General features: G+C 30.4%; 1 protein-coding gene across 5 annotated transcripts in view; it reads left to right on the forward strand.

The window, feature by feature from the left end:
• LOC106689042 (CD109 antigen) overlaps positions 1 to 21,617 on the forward strand; it is a 99,743-nt gene that overhangs the window by 61,802 nt on the left and 16,324 nt on the right. For all 5 annotated transcript variants that reach the window (XM_014433790.2, XM_067052181.1, XM_014433789.2 and 2 more), the window contains 10 exons: positions 3,109 to 3,195; positions 15,483 to 15,675; positions 16,320 to 16,544; positions 17,105 to 17,355; positions 18,382 to 18,540; positions 18,618 to 18,789; positions 19,520 to 19,699; positions 19,777 to 19,878; positions 20,303 to 20,560; positions 21,074 to 21,217. In XM_014433790.2, coding sequence (XP_014289276.1) covers positions 3,125 to 3,195; positions 15,483 to 15,675; positions 16,320 to 16,544; positions 17,105 to 17,355; positions 18,382 to 18,540; positions 18,618 to 18,789; positions 19,520 to 19,699; positions 19,777 to 19,878; positions 20,303 to 20,560; positions 21,074 to 21,217 — 1,755 coding nt within the window. In that variant the 5' untranslated portion in view covers positions 3,109 to 3,124. The remainder of the gene's footprint in view (positions 1 to 3,108; positions 3,196 to 15,482; positions 15,676 to 16,319; positions 16,545 to 17,104; positions 17,356 to 18,381; positions 18,541 to 18,617; positions 18,790 to 19,519; positions 19,700 to 19,776; positions 19,879 to 20,302; positions 20,561 to 21,073; positions 21,218 to 21,617) is intronic.

Genomic DNA, 21,617 nt, shown 5'->3' on the forward strand with positions numbered 1-21,617 from the left:
GTATGAGAAAATCTTTTGCTCAATTTTAATATTTGAAAGGTCTTATCTCGGACTATGTGGCTCAAGGAGTCCGAACACTCTAAGCCTGATTATAAACTTTTGTGTTGAGTGACCAAGAAAAATTGAATGGCTGGTAAATTTGTATAAGAGTAGCTTGAGAAAAAACAGAAAAGGTCCTTCGCGGTATAGTTCATTAATAAAGATGAACATGTATCAATGGGAACACTTATATATTTTTTTTCAATTCTTTTTATAAAGTGGGTATATGTAATTTTAATTTTTAAATGACGTGCTAGAGCGAATTTAAATACATCCAATTCATATATTAAATATAAATAAATAAAGAATTTGAAAAAAATAAATATTTGATTCATTTTCATTAATTTCCTTTCATGTTTACAAAAACATTTAATGAATATTTATTGTTTTTTTTAAACGATTCACATACCTCTAGAATTGAAACTCCCAATTATTTTCTACTTTTCAGTCTTATCATCTATTTGTTCAGGAGTCCAAATGCAATGGAATGTTGGTAAATATATTAGGAATATTGAGATTCCATGGTATCATAATTAATTTTTTATTGCATATTAGCTAATTATATCGTTTTTTAAAATATTTTATCATTGATTTAGATCAGAATAAAACAAAGTATGATTTATAAATAATTTTTATGATTACTCCAGCCAACACTTATGAAGTAATTTATCTTATAAGCTATTGTTTTACATTATTTTACCTCAATTATAATTTATCATGTTCCTTTTTAGCGTTGTTAGAGCTTAAAAGATACTATATCAATTGTTATCTTCAAAGTAAAAAATGTTGTCATTTATTTGTTGATATGATGTTAAAATATATTATATTCTAAAATTAAGAAATAAAATAAAACGATACCAACTTTTTCATTACCTTGAATAGCCATCCTGTGAGCTAGCAGGAAAGTTCTATTTATTTTTTTAATTATAATTCCTATTTTCACATATTTGTGGTTAACCGTTCAGTTCGTAAAATGGTCCAATCGAATTGTGCTCAATAGAACTAGGTTATAAACGGACCTCTTATTTAATTTTCTTCTATAGTTATTAAATGAAAGTCCAGCCTTTAACAACTGACCTCATTGGAACTAAGCAATGCATTATCAAAATAGCCCCATATTTCCTACGAACTTGAAATATGGGGTTAAACTTTCGAAGATCAAATGTATCCAATCCTTTCAGTCTGATCCTTCAATCATCCGTATTATGTTGCACACATAGTTTATTTATCTACTTTACTTTTATTTAATGTATTTATTCATCTATTTTTATTTGCGATGTATTTTTACTTATTTAATGCATATTATTATTTTAGAACTCTTTCTCACATAATTAACTTAATGTTTTGTTCATTGAAGTCTAAATATCGTTGTATGATTGATTGTAACAGTAAACCGATTTAACAAAGTTTATGAACTTTAAAATATTGACAAAAGGTCTTCCTTAAATGTTATTATACATTGTTAAAATTTTGAGATTAAGTTTTAGATATTTTCTTTCATTTAACTATATTTTCTTATATGTATATTGATTTATGCTTAATGTAGGAGCTTAGACTTGTTCTGAATAATTAACTTTGTAATGAACTGGGCATCCGTGATTTTGCCCATTTTCAATGCCAATGGCTTACTTCACAGTAGAGCTAAGTACATTTCCACTAACTTTACGGAAAATACAATTAAAGGATCTTTCTTTTAGAAGATGAATAAAGTATTTCTTTTAGGAGTTGAATAAAGTATTTCTCTCTCTCTCTCTTGAACGGATTTTACATTTTAACAAATTGCCCTATTTGAGCGATCAAACTGAACTACTTTTGTATATTATTATTTTTTTTTTAATTATCAACCCTTGTCACTAAATTTAAATTGGATGGGTACAGTCACCTCCATAATAGGGATATTTTTACCCACCTATATTTATCCTGTATTTTAGGTTGAGATACCCAGTTTGGGCAATGTCATTACTCTGGCATGTTGGTAGGATCAAGATAAAACAAATCGATTTTTTTTATTTTTTTTTTTTATATTTTTTATTTTCAAAGATTTTTTTTTCAGAATACTCGTAAATTTGAATTATTGGCCCATTGTGGATGGAATAAATATATACACAAAAATATGAATCCACTTCAGAAATATTAAAAATAATCTTTTAAAAAATAGAAAACACTACTTCTTTCTCTTACATTAGTTCTAGAACCGCCTTCTTCAGCAAATCCTTTGTCATACGTCCAACCTCCCTCTGGAATTCTCTGCCCATCTCTTCGCCAATCCTCATCCATTCTTTCCTTAAAACAACACCTATTCCTTCACTTATTAAATAACCAAAATCATCATAATCATAATCCGCTTCATTGTAAACAATATAATTAAGCTTATATTGATTAACACTATAAAAAGTAGATAAGCCAAGATCTTAATGTAATTTCATTTTACTTACTGGAAACTTTTAAATGCTTCCCAGACAAAAATCATAATGTATAAACCATTTATTTATTCTTAGGGGTCATGTGTCCCAGAATAAAATTATTTTTTCATTTCTTGCGGAAAATTGGTTTGAGAACAATGTTGTGGCGTCATCTTAGATTTTTCATTTTGATAAAAAGAAATGAACAAGAACAACAACCTAAACTCTATCCCATTATAGACCTAAATCAACTGTCTAATCAATTTAACTTGCTCCTGGTTCAGGAAGGCTACAAAAACTAAACTTTAACACTATTAAAATCACTTGATTGAATGTTTGGTGAAGAAAAAGGTTGTTTGGAGCACTAACTATTGACCATATCAGAAGTTAATATGGGTAATTGTTGATAGATCGGTTCGCATTACTCATATTAAAAACTAAGTAACAATTGCGCATTATTTAATAATATAGGAATTGTTGTTGTATATTGGTTTTAAGTAATCTTATGCATACCGACTGGGACAGAAAATACAGGTTACCATCCTTGCCAGTGTGATTCTCAAGATTTATTCAGTCCGTTCTTCACAAAGTAGTTAATAGAAGTAATGTATTATACATAATATAAGATTTGTATGATTACTATTTTGATTTTTGTTCTTCTGTGTAGGTACCTGTTACTAACCATGTCCTGTTTCTGGGCATTGGTCTTCGTGTTCTCTGGGGGTGTTCTTCAAGGCTCCGTTGCTCAGAAAGGGTGAGTCAAAAGCTTCTGTTCATTCTCAATCGTATGTAATCAATTAAATAGTTATGTATAGTATGAATTCATATATTAGATTATTTTTTTATTAGTATGTTTGTGAAATAATAAAGCCCCCCCCATAAAACTAATATAAAATGTTTTTTATTGGCCGCCATCCTCATTTTTTAATAATAAAAAAATCTTGTGTGGCATCAATTTACAGAAATTTTTATGCTGAAAAAGATTGTTATTGATTTTAAAAATAAAAAATAAAATATAAACTGAAAAACTTAAATTTTTCGCTTAATGCTCAATATTTGCACGATAAAAATCTACATGTTTTTTTAAGTAGTATACACTAGCAATAATTTGACCCCCGTTTAATCGTTAAGTTTTTCAAAAACATTTTTTAATCAAAATAAAAAGAAATCAACATTTTTGGGATTTATTTTGGAAAATATTATTGAAATTAACAAAACCATGATGATAATCATTATAAACTATATCATGGTCCAGGCATTAACATTCGTGATAAATTATCCTCACCAAAATTTTTTTCTTGTTTTGCTCTGCTAGTATTGGATGTAAACTAAAATAATATTGATACTTCGAAATACCGAAATCACCCTTCAATTCAATTAAATTTTGAATTTTTCATTTCAAAATGTGTTGAGCTTTATAAACCCATATTTATAAGAGACAATATCATTCATGAAGTTTTCTTACTTAACATTGAAGTATATTTTCATGAGGATGTGGTATATTTAATTTAATATTACAATAGTATGATTTTAAAAAATACCTAATGATTATTATCAATTTTTTCTTTACGGTAAAGACCTTCGTAAGATGTACATCAAATGATATAAGATGACCTTTATGTTGCTTATATTTCATTAAATAAATTTTATTTGTTCACGTTTTATTCAACCTAAATAATTTGAGCATTCCATCATGTCGTCAGAGGACTCCTCAAAACAAAAACAATCTGATTACGCACTCTTGTGTCATGTCCTTATCATGTTGATAAGAGGACGCTTCTGATCATATTATATTCCTTATCTATTTGTTATTTTTAATAATTGTTTATCTATAGTTGTCCAATAATGTAATTATTGATCATTCCTTATTTTTTGAATTTAAAATTTACAATTGGAATTTAAAACCTTGATCGGAGTTTGGTTTTAAATTTTCGATCACGAATCGATTTCATTTATTGCAGTGCATAATTCGTCCCCGTTTTTCTGTTTGTGATAACTATTATGTATTTTGTAATTTAATGAGAATATGATGTTCATACATTTTAATTTCTTATAAATGAGGAACAACTTAATGATTTTTTTTTTACATCTCTTTTTTGGGTACACTAATTAAGTGGGATTTTTTTTTTACAGAAGGAAATCACACAAAATTTCTAATAAGAAATTAGAAATTATATTATCTATTAATTTACCGTAGCTTCAGCAGATAATAAATTAAAACCGTAGAGGGATTGTAGGTATCGAGAAAAAGTATTTATGGTAGAAAGTATGTTATTTTGCCATCAGATTTTGATGTCAGCTATTAAAATGTAAGCATAAGGCCAGTGATAAATTATATGTATGTTTATTCCGCTACATCACTAAATTACATTAAATCTTTCTTTAAGACTATAATTTATTTTCCATTAAATTATAATCGCTTTATAACTTATACTATAGCAACTAAAAATTTTTTTAAACTTGTTTTTGTTCACTGTTTTTATCCCTCAATGCCACCTAATGAAAACGTTATTCGAAAAGCGTACAATTCCTGACCTCCAATGTTCTAATGAGTACTTCTATTTTGTTGGCTTAGTCTCAGCCTTGTTTTTTCATCTTTAGTTCTTTACCTTAAGAAAAAATGTCAGTGTTAAACTTGAATTAAAGGACTTCCGATTTTTTATAGTTTAATTAACGTTAAATTTTACGGCCTGATAGATTTTTAATATACGAGATATCGCGCGATAAGATATATTTTCATATTGTATACTATACGCTTCAAATTATTTCAGTAGCTTTGAACGGGGAAAGTTTACTTCATTTTTTATTTATTTTTTTTTAATTATTATATATGGGCGACTATGCATAAATTCAGATTCAAAATTCGCACCCTGGGAGGATTCTTACTCACGCTATTTCTGGTAACATTTCGTAAATTCATTCTGAAGAAGCTCAACTCAAAAACTGCAGTTTTTAGTAAAACAGTTTGTTTTACTCTTTCCTAAATATAATTATATTGTGTCTGTTTCAAATATTTTTTTTTGTATTTTCTGCCACATTAATTCTAATTGTACACTATTTGATCCTCCTTACTTTTATTTCAGTTACGAGAAACTCTATTTTAATTTTTCGAGTTGCGCCTGTCAACTTTTTTGTGTTGAGGCTATTGTTATATCATTTCAGGGCCGTCGCTCCCTCCCATTCAAAAATATCTTTGATAATTATAATATATGGGTCAAAGTGTATTATGAAACCATTGTACTACCACCTATGTATACCATACATATTTATCATTAAGGTTACATAATGAGATAATGATTAAACTTTGTGATAATTTTTGGTTTAACTCTTAACGGGCCCCCGGAGAGTGGTAGTGTTGGGAATATTCGACTTATTTTCTTGATTTGAGTACATTTCAAGGGAAATGTACACAGTACTTTTTGAACTACTCACAATGCGTGAGTCGTGTACAAAAAGTACTTGTGGTTTTTATCTGACGACAAAAAGCACTCAGCCAAAATCATCACAGTGCTTTTCCATTGTCAACTACTCACTTCGTCATTATAAAGATCAATATTTTGTTTATTTCAAATTTCTCCGATATTAAGGTCTAACTAGTCTTATGTTCTTCTGAAATTATTTTTTAAAAATTATATCAATTTGAAGTTTGCGGGGCCATATATGGATTAATGGCCATGTATGGATTAATTGGCATTTTTTGGATGAGTTGGCACACATCTAAGTCACTAATTTCTATATTTCTTCCATTTTCCAATATTGAGCTTGTTCTTGAACACGCCCGCTGAAGCGTTATTAAATCTTCCTATCAAATCATAACAGAGATCTTTCTAAAGTTTTGGAAGTCCAACTCACACAGCCATATATAAGTACTGTTCTAATTGGTGTCTAGTTGATTTCTTGCCTGTTTCAACAATATGCTGCTACGAAGATGTTCTTCGAGGGAAAAGTAGCATCCTTTAACCATCTTAATTCTCGAATCTACCTCACAGTCAATGCTATTTAACTGAATTCACGAGTGATCCCAAAAAGACAAACTCATCTACCTTCTGAAATTTATCGATACTAAGATCTATTATTACGTTACCTGGTGCGTAGCTTTTGAAATTACAATCGATTTTAAGATCGCTTGCTGGCGTATCGATTTAATTTATCTTTTTGTATTGAGCGAGCGAGTTGATTAAAGGTGCGGTCAGAGAACGCAATAGCAAACAGGGCTGTACTTCCCCAGGTGTGCATTTTATTTTGATCGCAAATGGGTAGAAAAGAAATGCTTGAAATCATTGTTTAAAATTCACTTTGAACAAGTGATTTTTAAAGATATTGTCTATTTCTCCAAAAATGTTCATGTTATTCTAATTTTAACGGAATGACAGCTACAGGATTGTTATGCATGTATATAAAAAAATATATATACTTTCCATATTGTTTATTTCTCCTCATCTTTTTTTCTTTTCATGTCCATAGTCAGAAAATTTAGTAAAAATGTTCAAATCATCTTTATCTCTTAATTATATCATTGTTTATTTATCATTATTTTATTTTTTGCATAAAAAAAATTGATTTACTAAAAAAAACAAATTATATGGAAAATATTTGGAGCCCCTTTTTGGCAAATATATAAAACTCTTGTGATTATTTTGAGATTAAATTCTGATGAAAATTAAGTCTATAGAGGGCCATACTGAGTATGGAAATACCTACCTAGAATGCCCATGGACATGCTTACAATATTGAGGACAAAGGCCTTTTCTGCTTCTGAAACACTTGGGAAAACCCAGGTCGTTGTAAGATGATGAGCTTCCCGGATGTATATTATATTATCTAGTCTGCCTCTCGTCGTGACATTTGCCGAGATTGCAAATCATCAGGACCGTCTATAGCTGAGGGAGTTGAGACGTAGGTCTTTGCAACCTCAGAATTGCAGCATAGCCGATTCGATCCGACGTGGCAGGTCCACATTTATTTCTGTGGTGGTCCCACGAAATGAAAACTTGACCCCTCACCTTGGTTAGAGTACGGTGGTATCCTGTAGATAACCCCTATCCCCCGTATGTTAGACCAGAAAGGGGGTAAAAAAAAAAGGATTTTTTTTTTTTATATTGTGTCTGTCAAGTCCTTTCCTCCCTCTCTCTCTGTTGACTTTACTTTGTCTGAAGGTAGGGCTGTAGCTTTGCAATGAGAACCGAAACGTCGGCTATAAAATTTAAAAACATAGCCAATATTATTTGCGTTTTATTGGCGTTCACTGGATGTCTGGATAAATTTATTAGTTGTTGAAAATAGATTAAGAAAAGCAGCATATTACTATGATGTTAAACATGCCAAAAAAAATGCTATATATACCTATTAAAAATGGGTTTGAAAAATACTTAACGGGGTAAATAAAAAGCTGTATCCATACCTTGTGTGGATACAAACAAGTGATGTCCGCAAACTAATGGCCTCTCAGTTGTTAATACAAACATTAAAAATTATAATTGTTTGATAACTTATTTATACAAAACAAAAACTGAACTCTATAGGAGTCATCTCAAACTCACACTGAGGTTTTTTTTTTGGAAGACGCCCGTGATCTTCAAATATAATATGGATATGGCACAGAAGTTATATCTTTACTGATTCAAATAAGCACTAAAGTGCAAATGTCTGATTTGTGATGGACTAAATTGCTCTCTCTGTGGATCGGAGTAGAGCGATTGACTCACAGGAAATACCTTTACTAGCTCAAAATAGAAATAGTAACCTCTTATATATATATATATAGAGAGAGAGAGAGAGAGAGAGAGAGAGAGAGAGGCTATATATGCCAAATGGAGCAACGTAGACATAATTTATTGTATATTAAAAAAATTCTACGTCTATTTAACATAACATTCAAATGGTTACCTAATTTAATCAAGTATTACTCTGATTTTTATTATAATTATTCAAAATTTATATTATTGTTTATGTTTTTTTTTAATGACTCTAGGAAATGACAAATTTATTTAGGTTATGGTGGCTAGTCCAGTTACTTCGTTGGAAAAAATACAAGGAAAAAGGGTTTGCTTTAAACGGGATGGCCAAACGTTTATCTCGTTAGTACATTTCACGGAGTCTTGAGCAATGGTTCAAGTAATTCAAACTCCTTGATTTGACAAAAAACATAAAATAATTGCGGAAAAGTGGGCCTTAAGATTACTTAGAGAAAAAATAAATGAAGAAATTCTAGCTTGGTAAAAGGATTATAGGCGCACGTAGCAGAAAGTTGGCTTACACAAAGCTCTATTTATTTCCTCGAAGGAAAAGCGAGCTATGATTATCCTTAATGAGCTCATTTCGAGAACAGTGAAAAACTGCTAGTAGTAGCTGAGGGCTTCAATTCGATATGTCTGCTATGGTACTTCTTGCACCTCCCGTCTAGACGAGGAGGGAACCGTTTCGGAATCCTCCATGAACGGTATGGCATCTGAAAGTATGAAAAACCACGCGAGGAATAATCAATTAATGATTCTCTTTGCTTTCTAATAGCAATTACCTAAATATCTTCTTTTTTTTCTCCCATGAATTGAGCTTGAACCCGTCATACTGAAAACAGATGGGACCCATCGAATTGCGAATAAGCTGTAAAAATTAAGTTCATCAATGAATCTTTTGTTTAAAAGGGTTGCTTCATCTAAATGGAAAATCTAATGAAATTGCAAAGCGTTATATCGTTGCAATCATAAATAGAAAATAAACTATAAGAAACAAAACAAGATTAATCTGTCTGAAAATAAGGCTTTCTCAAGTCGGAGAGCAATAATAGAACATCTTACGTCACGACACAATCAGTATGAAAACATTTTTTTCTGAACAATTAGCCTGGCCTTCAACATTTTAGATTGGTTGCGTTGTCGAAATATCTCTCTTTTAATGTTACTGAGGAAAAAAATATATATCATTTTATGGAGTTATTAATCAAATCAGCATAGGGAATCCCGTGTGCTACAACAACGAAGGGCTTTTGTTTACCCTATTTGTGTCTAGTCATGTAAATAAAGTATTTAGGTATTTATTGCAATCTAACCGAGGACTGTGGGAATGGCTTAGCCGGCTCAAATTATTCAACTAGATAACGTGAATGTTTTGAAACAAGTCAGTTCGAGATCCTGGAAATGATTAGGTTTAGTCTATCCACCTGTCTAACAATATATTGAACTGAAGACTTTAGTTATTTCAAGAATCTTTTGAACAGTTTAAGCTGAAATATTGCACTAAATTTGTATAGTCGTTCCGCTTCTGAATATATAATTTTTATTAACGGAAAGGCTCAATCGATTTACAATTTCCATGTCTCAAATTATTCAGACCAGCGGTTTCCCATAAAAAAAATCATAGTCCACCTAAAACATCCGTTTATGTACAGTCTAGCGATGAGGTACAATTCAGGATTAATATAAGTTTACAAATAGCTATATCTTAACTGTAAAACTGAAGTCATGTTTTCCAATGAGGCGACGTAACTTCTTATTACACAAACTCTTACTAAAAGATAGTCATTATAAAGTATATACAGATTTACCAATTTTGTTTTCTGAATAAACTTCCACCGATAGATAATATTACATTGTTGTATACGAATGAGCATGAAATCGCTTATACTTAAATTGAATTGAAGAGAAGAAAACTGATGCAAGAGTTCTTGCAGGGGTAAACTGTTTGTTATAATGAAACCTAATTAGTTCAACATATGAGAAGTTGCATTTTATTCATAATACATAATAGTTTATTATTTGGTTGAGTAATTGTTTTGTGGGAAATGATTAAAGTCAAGGTTTCCTTTTAAATATAAGCAACAGGGGCATCTTAAATGAACTAGGTAGTCTCTGTGCAGATCAAGATTTGAGGGCCTTTTCTGAACCATTTTGGGTTATAAACAACAAGCTATCTATAATCACTAATGTTTCCAATATTTAAAAAATAGCATGCACTAAAGAAAATTAAAATTTATAATAGGTACTTTTATTGTTTTTTGATCATGGATTACTCCTCCAAAGTCATTAGTAAAGTCGGTCTGTTTCGATCGACACCATTCATAACTACTGCTCAACGGATCTTGAAGCTATCAAACTCCTCAGTTCCTATATATCACGGGGTCTATTGGCCCATAGAGTAACAATGGCACTGATAAACACGAGATAACTTGAAATTGAAATTAGGAATATTATTAAAGAGTTTTTCCAGATCATTCGGGATTAATCTGTGTTTTCATTTAGAGGAGGAATGAGTTTCTAAATATAAAGTTACTATTTTATTATGAAATTAATTAAGTCTCGTTTAGGAAAAAAAATTATGAAGAATATAATGTAAAATTATTTGAAGATTAAAATTTTCTTTTTCTTAAGAGAGGGGTGACACTTCCTTCCCCTGAATCCACCAGAGTTGAACATATAATATGAATATTTATTTCATGTTGATTTTTTTTCGAGTGTTGGACTGTCTTTGGTCAGCGTTTTTCAGTCGTAATGTTAACTAGTTTTTTTTGTGAGATATAATAAATGAGAACATAAATTTTTCTAATCCATTTAAAATTAATTTGTCAAAAAAATCAACTGTTTTCCGAAACTAATAAGTATTTCTAAATTTGGAACAGTTGTTTAATGAGACATTTTAATAGTCCTATTGTTAGTGCATATCGCAGACGACCCAGTATAGAATCAGGTCCATTTAAGTAAAACCGCATTTTATTAAGCCCATGATTTCCAGACTTTTCCTAATTTTTAATAATCCTCTGAGGCGTCTGAAACGAATGTCTCAGAACTTTCAAGATGGAAGGGTGATCAGAGTGCAACCAATGGGTAAAAATGGAAAAAATATCATACAGGTTTGTGGGAATCAGTGGTTTCATGTAGGAAAAATTGACTGAACCCAAAAATAATTTTGAGAGAAACAAACTTTCAACTGGTCGTATATTTCCACAGCACGGAGCGCATATGTAAATCAGCGAACGGCTCTCTTCAAGAGAACTGGGAAAGAGGAAGGAGGAAAAAATATTCCTTAAAGAAGATGAGGCTGCTAGTACAAAAATCCAATATGAATCGTCTCGATCCACCGACTGGCCTCTACCACAGTTCTGAAACTTCTCACATGTTTTAATGACTTTTTAAAGGTCACTTCTCCTTTAAATTCACTTTCTTCACAGATCCAGATTCAAACCTGATTTGGATTCCACTCGGAATAGTATGATTCCTGTCTTCATTTGCCTTAGCTGTCAAACATTAGAAACTAAATCAAGTATAGAACCTTAATACAGTGCTTTATTAATTCTTATTATTTTTTGCTTAACGCCTCCCCCTCCCTCGCAGCTCTTAGGATCATTCCTTTCTGGATCCACTGCCGATGTCTAAATGGTTTTTAGTGATTTGCTATTTGCATTTGGTTAGCCTTATTTGCCTGAGAGATGGGCTATCTCTGTACTGTATTAGCTTGACCTTATATTTTTCAACTCCGATGATGCCTAAATTGATATATGTATTACTTTTAGTTATTTCCAGTAATTTGAAACATTTGAAAATTTTTGGAATTATACAATTTTCCTCTCTTTTATAAAAGTTTTTGTCGTCGTTATTTAACTTATATTATCTGAAAACTCCCGAAATTTATTGTATACCTTCTTGATACTGGTGTAATTTTAAGTGTATTCTTCGTATATTGCATCTTATCAAAAGTTTGGAAAACCTGTAAAGATGAGAGTCTTCGAAACGAGCTAGCTTGATAAGTATCCTAAAGCAGGTGCCTCCTTAGTCCATTAGATTTAACAAAGCCTTTGCAGTTGTCTGTTACGTGCCGTTGAGCACGAAACGGGCCACTTCCTTCTGTCTCCCTCAACTGGGAAAAAACTCGTCTTCATTTTTTTAAATCTTTTTGTCTACCAATAAACTATGCAATTTGGTTTATTACTGAGTTTTTAGGTCAGACCTCATGTCTATCTGGAGGTATTTCACATTCTTATATAGCACACTTTCTGTTTCAAAGAACAATCGAGGCATTCGATCGTAAAACGCCAGTCACTATGCTTTACGACAATACGCTTCAGATATCAATGTTTTATGGCTTGAGAAATGATAAAAATAATTTAAAGTTTATCCTGCCTGAAATATATTTCTCAAGCTCATTGATAGAACGATCTCATAAAATAGAGTTGCCGTTTTGATTTATCAACAGCCTGATTTTGGGAAGTAGAATTGTATTGTAAATATTTCTACCTCCACCACCGAAATAGTACTTAATTTCCCCCACAAGGATCTCCTCAGTCCACTTGGTCATGGTTTTCTATCTCGTTTTTCTGAACTACTGGTACTCATAATAATGGCATCGAGTTTCGAGAAACATTTCCATGTTGGAGTTAAGAGCAAAGTTCAATTCATTGTCCGTAAATAACTTAGGTAAATCATAACTCATCTTCAACAACCTTTGCAGTTATGTTTAATTTAGTACTTACAAAGATAAATTACTGAGGGAACTTACTGGATTTCAGGATATAAAACAAATGATAGAAAAACCGTCCCTGTAACTTGAGACGTGGTACCTCAATGAAATATTAGCTCCAAAGATGACTTATTTTGATTTAATTTTTAATTAATTACTTACATTTCATCGAAAACGCTTCACTAGTGTCAGGTTACCGAGAGTTCCGAGAAGCCATTTTTTAATAAAGCTTTTGCTTTCAGGAGTCCTTTAAAGTATTTCAAATAAAAAAGGAGGTAACGTATTACGATAATTATGGTTACTGTCAAGTTAATAAAATAAACAGAATAATTATTTCCTCCATTCATAAATTTGTCTTTAACTATGAGCTTTGTACTAATTATCAATTATTCATAGATGTTTATATTAATATATATTTTTGTGTATTATAAAAACGTTGGCCCTTGTTCTATAGAAACTTTTTCAATTAATTATTAAATAATCGACTCAATCTTATTTTTTCAATGATTTTTTTAAAAGCAGCCATGAATTCTTCCATATAAATTCAATAAAATCATTATAAAGTGTGTGACTACATTTTGAAAAACCTATGACCACATACTCTTTCTATTTAATTTCCTACTTTACATGAATAAAGATGTAACATGGATTCTAAAACTGGAGTTTTATTATTGGAAGCTGTTATTTAATTGTAATATCTTCATCTTACATCTTCCCTTCCCTGAATCTTCAGAGATTATGAATAATTATATGATTTAATTATTCTAAATTTTCATCTTAATGAAATATCCCTAAGCTTGAAATAATTCATAAACGGAATGAGTATCCGGATGTAGCAGACCACTTATGCACCGGATCTTCGGCCTCGCAAACTGACATAACACCGGAAGTAACTATCTCTAATCTCAGGAATACCGTTATTTTTGTGTTTCGGTTAACAAAGAATCACGAAATGGTGCATGATTAAGTTTTATATTGAACATCAGTGCTATTGGAAATTATATCAAAATTATTTTGGGGGAAAGTTACTTCATAACAGAAAGTTTATAGCATCATCAAAACGTTTTCTAGGCCTGGTAATTTTAAATAGAAATAGAAATTACAAAAATAGTCATATATTACATCATTATAGACTGTCGAACATAAATCATGAGTCATTGAGTTCTGGAGTGTTTTTTTTTTTTTTATTGTCAACCCCTTCCAGTCGATAAGTATAATTCACAAGTTTTAGTACACTAAACTAACTAGAGGATAACATGACGATATTATTATTATATATTTAGCGCGGCTTATCATATATTTTAAAAAAGATTTAGATTCAGTTTAACGGTCTAAAAAGCATTACTCACATAAGTGGGCGCGCCCCCGTATTATTCGCCTTCTTGTGTCCTTGCCACAAGCAAAATATGTATGTTTTTGTGATTTCAAAATGGGTTTCTTAAGATTTCTTTCTAATTTGGAGTGATATATATTTCAATTCAATATTAAATTATTCGCTTGAATGATATGCTAAAATAGGTTTTAATTCATGAACGGAAATATTATTTTTTAAATATGAAGGAGATGGTCATGGTTTCAGTCAAAAAAGGAACAAAAAATAGTTTAACAACTATTTATTGATCGATGTTTTGTCCCCCTTTGCAGAACTTCATCACAACTAAAAAAGATACAAAAAAACTAAAAATAAGTTTATAATATAAGATAATAAGATACAAAGAAGCAAACTAAGGTGGGATTAAAAATTATGTAAATATGGGTGAAAAAATTAACATTGAATTAGAACAAGAACATTAATTAACATAAAAAATTACATAGACTATTACATTTAAAATGAACAGGAAACTTAACATCACTTAGAAACAGGATATACTTGTTATCACGTCTCCTGTTCATTTTAAATCTACTAGTCTATGTTATTTTTTATGATAATTGTGCTCTTGTAGTAATTCAATGTAACTGTTCTCACTTATCTTAGTTTATTTCTTTGTATCTTATTATTACTATTATCTTACAATGTTAACATATTTTTTTCTATTACTATATTATCTTACAATATCAACACATTTTTAGTTGTTTTGTATTTTTTTAGCTCTGATGAAGCCCTGCGAAATGGGGCAAAATATTAGCCAATAAGTAGTTGTTACAATATTTTTTGTTCCTTTTTGACTGCACCACCCCATACCATTTCGTTCATATTCAGAAAAATAATTACTTATTTATACACACACGTATAATGTGTGTGTGTTTGTGTGTTTTTGTCATTTGTTTTAATCAAAATTAAATTGCTATGGACTGTTAGTATAATTTTTAAGTTACTTTTACTTCTTGTGTCACAGAAGCACTAATCATTCAGAAAAACCATAAAATATTTTAATTTAATAATTTCCATGACCAGGTAAATTATCGTTAAAATAAGAGCACCATTTGAAACATACTTAAATATTAGTATTCCACAATTATGACAAAACCTAATAAATTAAATATTGTAATCGATATTATAAGTAAGTAGTCAGTTTAATAGTCTGTTTATTAAATCTTTTTTTATTATGAATTTCACAAAAATTATTTAAATTAATTTTTTTTTTGTAATAGGTATTATACAGTTGTTGCCCCTCGTGTCCTAAGACCTAACTCTGATTATCATGTATCGGTGACAACTATGATGGTAAGCCAACCAACTACAGTGTTTGTTGACATCGGAGGAAAGCAGGATAGTGGAGGAATGTTCAAAACTAGTCAGTTCATGGCAGTGGAACCATATGTCTCTCGAATCCTGCAATTAAAAGTATGTCATTTTAATGTTATGGCTATTATGTAAAAAATGTTCTATATAGTTAGCAAACTGCTGATTGTGTACTCTTCAAAAATTGAGCTCTGTATCTCTTATCATGATATTAACTAAGTTATAGTCTCTATCAATATTGGATTTATAGTCCTTAAGTGATATTTTTACCTTAATTTCCCCTTAAACTTATGGCATATACTGTTATATGCAAAGTATATGTTCATGATATACTACATCTATAGCTTTATCTGTCCTTTCTTTTTTTTATGTTTAAATTGAAAATTACTCATTATAATTTAATATGATGAAGAATTTGTTTGGAGATCCAGTAATAATTGAAAACACTAACTCCTTCTTTAGTACATCAATAATATCTCCACCATTATGATTAATATATATGAGGCATCTAATAATAATAGCTCAAAATTCTAACATTTTGAAAAAAAAAAAACTTTTTCTGCTGCTGAAGACCATCTAGAACTTTATAATAAAACAAAATTGACTTTTCCCATACAAAAAAAAAATGAATTTATCTCTTTTTGTTAGTAGGCGCTTCATATTGTTATTAGTTTCTTTATAAAAATATGTTAATTGAAATTCACTACTTAAAATGTATTTTAATATTATATTTTATTTTGTTTTAGATCGGGGACATAGGACCTGGAAACTACAATCTAACAGTTAGGGGAGAAGGAGGGTTAAATTTTTACAACACAACAAATTTGAGCTATGTCCATAAAAGCTATTCAGTGTTTATCCAAACTGACAAAGCTATTTATAAACCTGGACACAAAGTTCAATTCAGAGCAATTGCTTTAAATGCTCATTTAAAACCCTCGATTACGGGAACCTTAGACATACACATCACCGTGAGTTTTTTTTTTATTCCATTACTTTTATCACGCTTAGATTCTGAATGAGTAAAATTCTTTAACTAGCTATTTCAAGATTAATTATTAGTATAATTTTCTCTTTACTTTATACTAAATTTAATCTCTCAATTTTAATTGAATAAACTTTACCTATCCTAACAATTCCCCATGATGCTACCATCTTTTTCCTCTACACTACTTATTTGAAACAATTCTTTTCTATTTACATATATATATACACACACATCCATAATTAACTCTTCTGATCAACTCATACTAAAAATTTCATGAATCATTAAATCATTCATGATTCTGTTCTCATCCTTCCCCCAACACTTACAGCCACCTTAAAATTCCGTCAACTTTGGGGATTCATCACTTCAATCTGGCATGTTACATTTCTTAAATTTTGAAATCATCCTACCCAGAATTTGTTGTTTTTTTTTAATGGGAGTAAAAGCAATAGAATAAGGTTTATTATCCTCTCTTGTGTTCACTCATGATCACATGATACTATTTAAAGGGTCACTTTTTAAATGATCTATTTTTTTTTCTAGGATGGGAAAGGAAACAGAGTGAAGCAGTGGCTGAGAGTTATACCAATACGTGGTGTTTTCTCGGGTGAATTGGAACTTTCTCAATCACCAGTCCTGGGTGATTGGACAATAAGTGTCAAAATTCTTGATCAAACCTTTACTAAGCAATTTACAGTTGCTGAATATGTGTTACCAAAGTTTGAAGTCACTGTAGATGTTCCAAAGCATGCTACCTTTAAGGATTCAAAAGTTGTTGCTACCATCAGATCAAGGTTTTTTTTTTTTTTTTTTGGTAGTGTGACAGTGAATTAATTTTATATTTATTAAACATTTATAAAAGAATGTCCTGCAGCAGTCTGGGCTTCAGTCTTCGGGTTGAAGTTGGGTTTCCCAGGTTATAGGTCACTGCTCCTTTAACTGTCGGCAACTGGGAGTGGAACTTCATGAACCATTTTTTGATATAATCCTCTATTGACTCCACATGTAATTCGCGATGCAATTGGCTATTTCTTATGAACCAAGGAGCATTAACTGCGATTCTTAGGACTTTATTTTGAAAAGATTGAAGTTTTTTCCTTTCCGTGAAGGATGGAAAAGATTGAAGTTTTTTCCTTTTTGTGAAGGATCCCCAGACTTCACAGCCATACATCAGCAGTGGCCTGAGGATTGTTTTAAATTAAATAACAGTTGTTTCTGGTTTTAGTTTGGAATTTTGTTTAGGATAGGATATAGCATTGCTAACCTTGCATAAGTTTGAAGGTTTGTTTGATTCTATATTTTATTTTATTAAATGGAGAATGAGGGGGTATAGCCTGCTGAAGGAATATGGTTAAATTCATGAATGGGCAAGCTAAAATGTCTTTTGAGAGAAAATAAAGTAGCCTTTGTTTGGGTAGGAACAGTATTTTGACTCTTTCTCCATTTTTTTTTTTTTAATTTCAGGATAATCCATTTAATTGAGCTTTGCTTCAGTTTTATATAACACACTCCTTCAGGTATCATACTACCATAAATAATCAATTTTATGCCCCCAAACTGAGTATTCATATTGATGGGTTCAATTCTGCTTTAGAGAAGGAAATCAAAATGTAATAAAAATCAAGAGAAAGAAAGTTTTAATGTAAACAATTAAAAAAGTACTCTTGTGCTTGAATTATAGTCATAAAAATCACTGCTGTCTTACAGTCCTTAAAAGATTTTTTTTTTATGAGTCTTGAATTTGATCAATTGATGTATGATTAGTATCATAATATATTTTGAAAGAACAATTAAAATAATCTTTCTTTTTTTTCTGACAGATATACTTACGGAAGAGCAGTAAAAGGAGAAGCAACTGTTACAGCCTTTCCTGCCTACGTTTCTGACATCATCCAACCTGTATTTGAACAGCCTGTTCACAAAGTCATCCCTATTGATGGAAAAGCATCTGTAGAATTTGATATTACAAAGGAACTTAAGTAATCTATCTTATAGCTCTATAATTTTACTATTTATCTTGTTACTAAGCTTAATTAACTAATTATTTATTATTCAGCTTAAAGAATGATTATGAGAGGACTATCCAGTTTGATGTTACTGTAAAGGAAGATTTGACAGGAAGAAAACAAAACAGTAGCGCTCAAACAATGATCCACAAGCACAAATATACTTTAGAATTAGTCAAAACATCTGAATATTTTAAGCCAGGTCTTAAATACACTGTTTTTGTGAGTACTTGTTCATTGTATTTTTTCTTTTACACTAAATTTTCAAAAAAGTAAATTAAAATATGGACTATGACAGAATTTGATAAAAAACTAAAAGATAACTGTATCCACTATGATGTTATGGTGTAGTCAAAGTAGGGTGATGAGTGATGTTGCACCCAATTTTAAAAAAATAAAAGTGAGAAATTCTTTCCACATTTTTTTACTTCCATTTTTTTTTGTGAACTAGAATGCTTCAATATAGTTCTAGAACCTGGTTTGTGTCAACTTAAAAAATTCTGGTACAAAACATCTCAAATGAATTTTAACAAATAAAGATATCGTCAGTACCTAGAATTGTCAAAGTTATCTAAAACTTATTGTCATTTTTACTATTAAAATAATATTTCATGCAGATTCGCTCAAAGAAAATTTTACTAGTAAGTTGACCATTCACTATCTGTTGACTGGGAAATCCAGAGTCAAATATATCGCTACGGGGAGCTATTTTTGCTGTGTTAATTTCTAATATGTTTGATATCAAAATAATTATTTATTATTATATACTTATTCAACAATAATAAGGGTTCTTTGGCACTTTACTTAAAAAGGGCTTACACCAGACAACCAGGATCGATCAATCAATCAAGTCAAGAATCGATCAATGTTTATATGTGAGAGAGAGATGACGTGTTATATGTAAATGTCTTACATTTTATTGAGTAAATTATTGTTTAATAAATATTTTCAGATCAAATTAGCTCATCACGATGGTGTTCCAGTTATTGACAAAACAAATCCAGTCAAAGTATTTTCAGGATTTGATTACAATAGTGATAATTACACAGAATCTCAGCACTATCTGTCCTCTAATGGAATCATTGAGCTCACCTTTTACCCCCCAACAAATGTGACTGTTTTAGGTTTAGCCGTAAGTAAAACTTTTGTTATCTTAATTTATATTATTAAATAATCTTTTAATATTATTATTTCTATATTTTATTTTAGGCCGAATATTTGGATGTCAAAGAATGGTTTTCTATAGTGACAGCAGCAGTTTCTCCTAGTAATACTTTCATACAAACCAGCGTAAACACTGAAAACCCTAAGGTAAATTTTTGTTTTTTTCTTGATCTTGACTTATTTTTAATGTTACTTAATTTATTAAATTTTGTCTAAATGTGATCTGAACACTTTTATCTCACATTTTGAATACCAATTGTTACATTCATGTGGTGAGTATCACGTCTCAAAAAATGCAGATTTTGAAATTGATTTACATGGAGATACAGTGAGATATTTAAGCCTTGCAGAATTCTGTTTGTGTGGTTGTCCTAGGGCTGAGTGTCTTTATGGTGATGGTTCTTGTACCTCACTGATATGAGAGTTAAAGAACGTAGTTGGCTTATATTTCTTTTCAAAATGTGTTCATTTTATATTTTACATTGCTAAGTTTGGTAAACCATCTGTTTATCCAAAGATCTGTTTTTGAGCTTCGGAAACATTTTAATGCAACATAAACATTATGTTTCAGGTGAATAGTGATATTGAACTACAGGTTAATTCTACAGCACCATTGAAATACCTAAGCTATTCAGTGCTTGGCAGAGGTGATGTTATTGTTGCTAATTCTGTTGAAGTTAATGGAATGAAGACAGCGAAATGGAGGTTCCAAGCTACTTATGCTATGGCACCTACTGCCCATGTAATTGTACAATATGTTCGGGAAGAAGATGGTGAAGTGATAGCAGATGCTTTGGATATACAATTGGATGGGGCTATGCAGAATTTTGTAAGTGTATTGCTTAGTACAGTACAGTTTCAATAAGTTGTTTTTAATTAATTCATGAATCCCTTTACTTTTAAAAACTGTCTGTACTTAGAAAAACAATTATTTTAAAAAATAAGGGATATAAAACTGGTGACCATCTGTACTAATAAGTGGGGAAGGAAAAATAATTGTAAAGTTTACAACTGTTGAAAAGATGTTGGGGTGTGATTGAGTGTTTTGACAATTTAAAAAAAATAAAAAACAGAACATTACTTTTCTCAAAATTCAATTTTTCATCCATTCTTTGATTTTTATTTGTGAATAATTTATTAAAAATAAATCTTATCAAAAATTTTCATTCATTTACCCTTGATTATTTGTCTTGATATATATTCATAATAAACATTCGGATCTGTGGCTTGAAATAGGTGCTGTTTTAGATTTTGTAAAAATTTTACTTGTTATCCAATTGATAGACTTACTCATGTTTACATAATAGTTTTATATTAAAATTTATTAATTTTTTCAATATAGGTTGACCTTGATGTAAAACCAGAGGAAACGGAACCTGGGAATGTTGTTGAAATCAATTATGCAGCTAAACCAATGTCATACGTTGGACTCCTCGGGGTAGACCAGAGTGTCCTTCTCCTTAAAACCGGAAATGACATTACTAAGGTAATTTTTTTTATTCTAGCTGTTAGCCATGGCTTTCCTAGTGATAATTGTTTTTCTTGCTGTTTGTTTTCATTTATGGTAAGGATAAAAGTCGTGGATATAATATTAATTTTTAAGATATCCTAAGACATCAAAATAGCTTATTATGGATATTAAATGATAATAAATAGTTGTGAAGTGTTTGACTATGGACATGCTAAAGAAACAAAAAAAAAATATATAATAAGGATTTAAAACAAAATCAGTTTAGTGAAAACAATAGCAAAAATGGAGTCCCCTTTATTTTTATATTACTTTTAACATATTTATCTGTTAAAAAATCATTCTTTTTATAAATTAATCTTTTTATATTGGGAAATCATTTTTTTTTTGCAACCATTAGGGTGAGTATGTTAGTGAG

This window comes from Halyomorpha halys, unplaced genomic scaffold (assembly GCF_000696795.3).
Source record: "Halyomorpha halys isolate HHAL.00 unplaced genomic scaffold, Hhal_1.1 Scaffold1268.1, whole genome shotgun sequence".
NCBI lineage: Eukaryota > Metazoa > Arthropoda > Insecta > Hemiptera > Pentatomidae > Halyomorpha > Halyomorpha halys.